Genomic DNA, 3,240 nt, shown 5'->3' on the forward strand with positions numbered 1-3,240 from the left:
TAACTAGCTGATATGTCAGTTGAATATTAATACCTTAAATTTACAGTTTGACCACACTAAACTACCATTTCAATACACTAAACTACAGCAACAACTTAATTTTTTTGACCATGTCTTGCTTTTATGCATTGAATTGCTGATTAGATGTTAGCATTAATTAAATTTCCACTGATATGTTTTAATGCCTCTTTTTCATTTTAAATGTTGCAGGGTGAAATCAACTTCTGGAGAGAACTGCAGAAGAAATATCTGGAACCTCTTAAAGAGAATAAAGAACAACAGGAAAAAATTGCTGATGATCTGAGAGAACTTCGAAATAAGGTAAGCAAAAGAAATAAAGTATGTCAGTATGCAAAAAGAACTTTTTATGTGGTTTTGTCTAAAGTAACTGATCTGCAACAGTACATATTTGTCTCCATGCTGTTAGCTTTTCTTTTCCTTACAGGTTACATTTGCCTTTTTCTTCTGCAATGTACTTTGGCTGGTGGCAACTTTCTTCCTTCAGGCGATTGGTGACTTAGTCTCTATAAAGATCCCAAAAATCTATCCCAATGGGACTTATGACCCAACAGAAGTGTTTTCCCTAGATCCAATCGCACTGATGTTTCTACTGAGCTTTGCATCATTACTGTTAATGCAGTTTGTTGCAATGCTTTACCACAGGTAACTAAACATGCACACAAGAATTAAATCACGATTACTGATAGAGAGACATTTTTGTTTTATATGCTAAAAATTATGAGACCTATTTTGTTTTAGTATTTCAATAAAAAGTAGAAAATCAATAAAGTGTATTATACATATTAACGTATAATGTATATTAACCATTATAAATGTAAAACTAGTCCAAGTATGAATATATAAATCATCCTGAATGAGTCATCCTGTTTTAATCCTATTTTATGTGCAGTATATAAGTAATGAATTATGTTCTTTTGTTTCAGAATCTACACATTAATCCATTTTGTGGCATATGCTGACACAGAAATGAAATCTTATAGAAAGCAGTCACATCGGTCACATCAGGTGAGCCAATGGATCACACACAAAATGATGACATTTTAAATGTTATTTTTAATTTTTTTAATGAACCATGTCGATCATGTTGCACAGATCCTGGACTCAAACCACCAGCCTGAGACGTATGGGCCAGACACAGCTTTATGTTTTCAGAACCCCTCTGGGGTTATAACTTAAGTATAATTTTTTGTATGTAATAATTAATGTTTATAGTTCAGTGGATAATAATATAGTGCAAATATATAGTGCACCTGAGTGACCTGTTGTAGTGTAAAACATCAGGCCTGATAATTAATGAATTTTTATTGAATTAATGATATGCCAAGTAATTATCAAATTAATCACAGTCATTCACATAGTATTGAATATTAGCATTGAATATTATAGACATTACAATAAATGGCCTTTGAAGTCAATTATGTATTGTTTATTAGTCAATATATTATTTGTTTAGTTTATTATTTCCATTCCATATACCATACAATTATATTTGTTTCTTAATTTTTCGCACTAAATTAACATGTTAAATTTACAGTCATTTAATTCTATTTGTACACATTTACTGTAGAATGTAAATATATGAAATACATTAAAAAGATATATGCTCTTTTAAAATGGTCTCTCATTGTGACTCGGGAAGTTTTCATGGTTTTGAACAGAAGTTTTGTGTGAACACTTGTGTACTTGCTTCTCTTTCTGAGAAGACAGACAGAGCTCCAGGTGGTTGTTGTTTTTAAATGCTAGAAATGCTCGGAGGTTGTTGTTTTTTTAAATGCTAGAAATAATTATTTTTATTGTTTTACGTGATGTAAAATAAAATTTAAAAAGAGGAAAAACATAAGCATGAATAGTATGAAACAAAACACTTAAAGAAGTCGGTTTTGTGCTGAAATAAAAAATAAACCATGAGAAAGGAAAAAAAACATCTCGGACACTTTTAATATTTGTTAAAGTACTAGGCTACATGTTAACAATAGTAATTACAATGGAACAATAAAATCAGCATCAACTGTGCCTGTGTAAGTTTTTCTTTAACCATATGAGACAGTTACACTAACATAACATGCTAAACAATTAGCCTATAGCTTACAAGAAATAGTAACATTATAGTAACGTTCACTAATAAGTTAACAAAAGGGATATATAGGCTAATGCTTAACAGATTAGTAGGCCTATTTCATTTACATTTAAATATGAATAGCCTATATATGAATTAAAGTTCTAATTTAACGTACAATAACTAATGATCTGCTAACCATAAAGGCTTTTAACATCGTTCTAAACTCCATTCTAAACTAAACTAAACTAAAGTGAAGGTATACGTTTCACACTTGTAATTTAGAAGCGGGGTTAGCCCCGCTTTATCCCCAGTATAATGTTACGGCTAGGCTTAGCAACAGACACCCAATCGCATGCCTCGTAAGCGCATAGTATAAACACTCCTTTTGGTGTCAGAGGGAAAATGTCAAATGGTGACGGAAATTCCCATGATTCATTGTTAACGCAGGATTCCATTTAGAATGATCCAGGGTTAACTATTTCAAGTGTGAAAAGTTTTACCCCCCAAAAAATATACAGTATTTATTTACATTATGGTTGTGATGTGAAGCACATAACAATAGTACTATGTTAAGAGGTACAAAAAAAAACTAATTTAGTACAAAAACTAAACTATGAATGAATCAGTACTGTTGCTGGCTTTGGATCTCAAGGGAAAGTTCTGTCTATGTTCATGAATTCGCCGTCAGGGTAGACCAGGAAACCAGAGAAGGTCGTATATCTTCCCTGGTTGCTGTAAACGGCATATCCGTCATCCTGCTGACTGTACAGCCAGACACTGTCTCCTCTTTTCAGTGACAACAGCAAACTCTGACTCTGCATCTCTCTCCGCCACGACATGTCCTCGTCGAACACCACGGCCCGCACCTCGCCTCTGCCCGTCATCAGCTTCACTGAAACCGCACGACGAGGGTGCTTTCCCACGGTAAATGCAAAGTAATACGCACCGGGGAAGTGGCAGATAAAATGTCCGGATGTTTTGTTAAAATGGCCACCAATGTTCACATACTCTACGTCAAACGTGAGAGCATCTCTTTCACGACGCCCTCTGCTTTCTCCCAGCGCTTTATCCCCAGGGTAATAAACCCTGCTCAGGTAACCCTCCGCAGGTAACCCCGCTTTGCAACGCCGAACACGTACAGTGTGCAACAGCTACAGTAT

General features: G+C 34.4%; 1 protein-coding gene and 1 pseudogene across 1 annotated transcript in view; one reads left to right on the plus strand and one right to left on the minus strand.

Annotated features, from left to right (window-relative positions):
- The window catches only part of LOC107686322 (uncharacterized), a 16,569-nt gene extending 15,372 nt beyond the window's left edge, over positions 1–1,197 (plus strand). Inside the window, exons 16-19 of the mRNA XM_016483289.1 lie at positions 211–321; positions 446–663; positions 945–1,008; positions 1,105–1,197. Of these exons, the coding sequence (XP_016338775.1) occupies positions 211–321; positions 446–663; positions 945–1,008; positions 1,105–1,197 (486 nt within the window). The remainder of the gene's footprint in view (positions 1–210; positions 322–445; positions 664–944; positions 1,009–1,104) is intronic.
- Positions 1,198–2,727: 1,530 nt separating this feature from the next.
- Positions 2,728–3,240, minus strand: part of LOC107686323 (complement C1q tumor necrosis factor-related protein 4-like) — a 1,799-nt pseudogene continuing 1,286 nt past the window's right edge.

Source organism: Sinocyclocheilus anshuiensis, unplaced genomic scaffold, assembly GCF_001515605.1.
Source record: "Sinocyclocheilus anshuiensis isolate Anshui unplaced genomic scaffold, SAMN03320099.WGS_v1.1 scaffold481, whole genome shotgun sequence".
NCBI lineage: Eukaryota > Metazoa > Chordata > Actinopteri > Cypriniformes > Cyprinidae > Sinocyclocheilus > Sinocyclocheilus anshuiensis.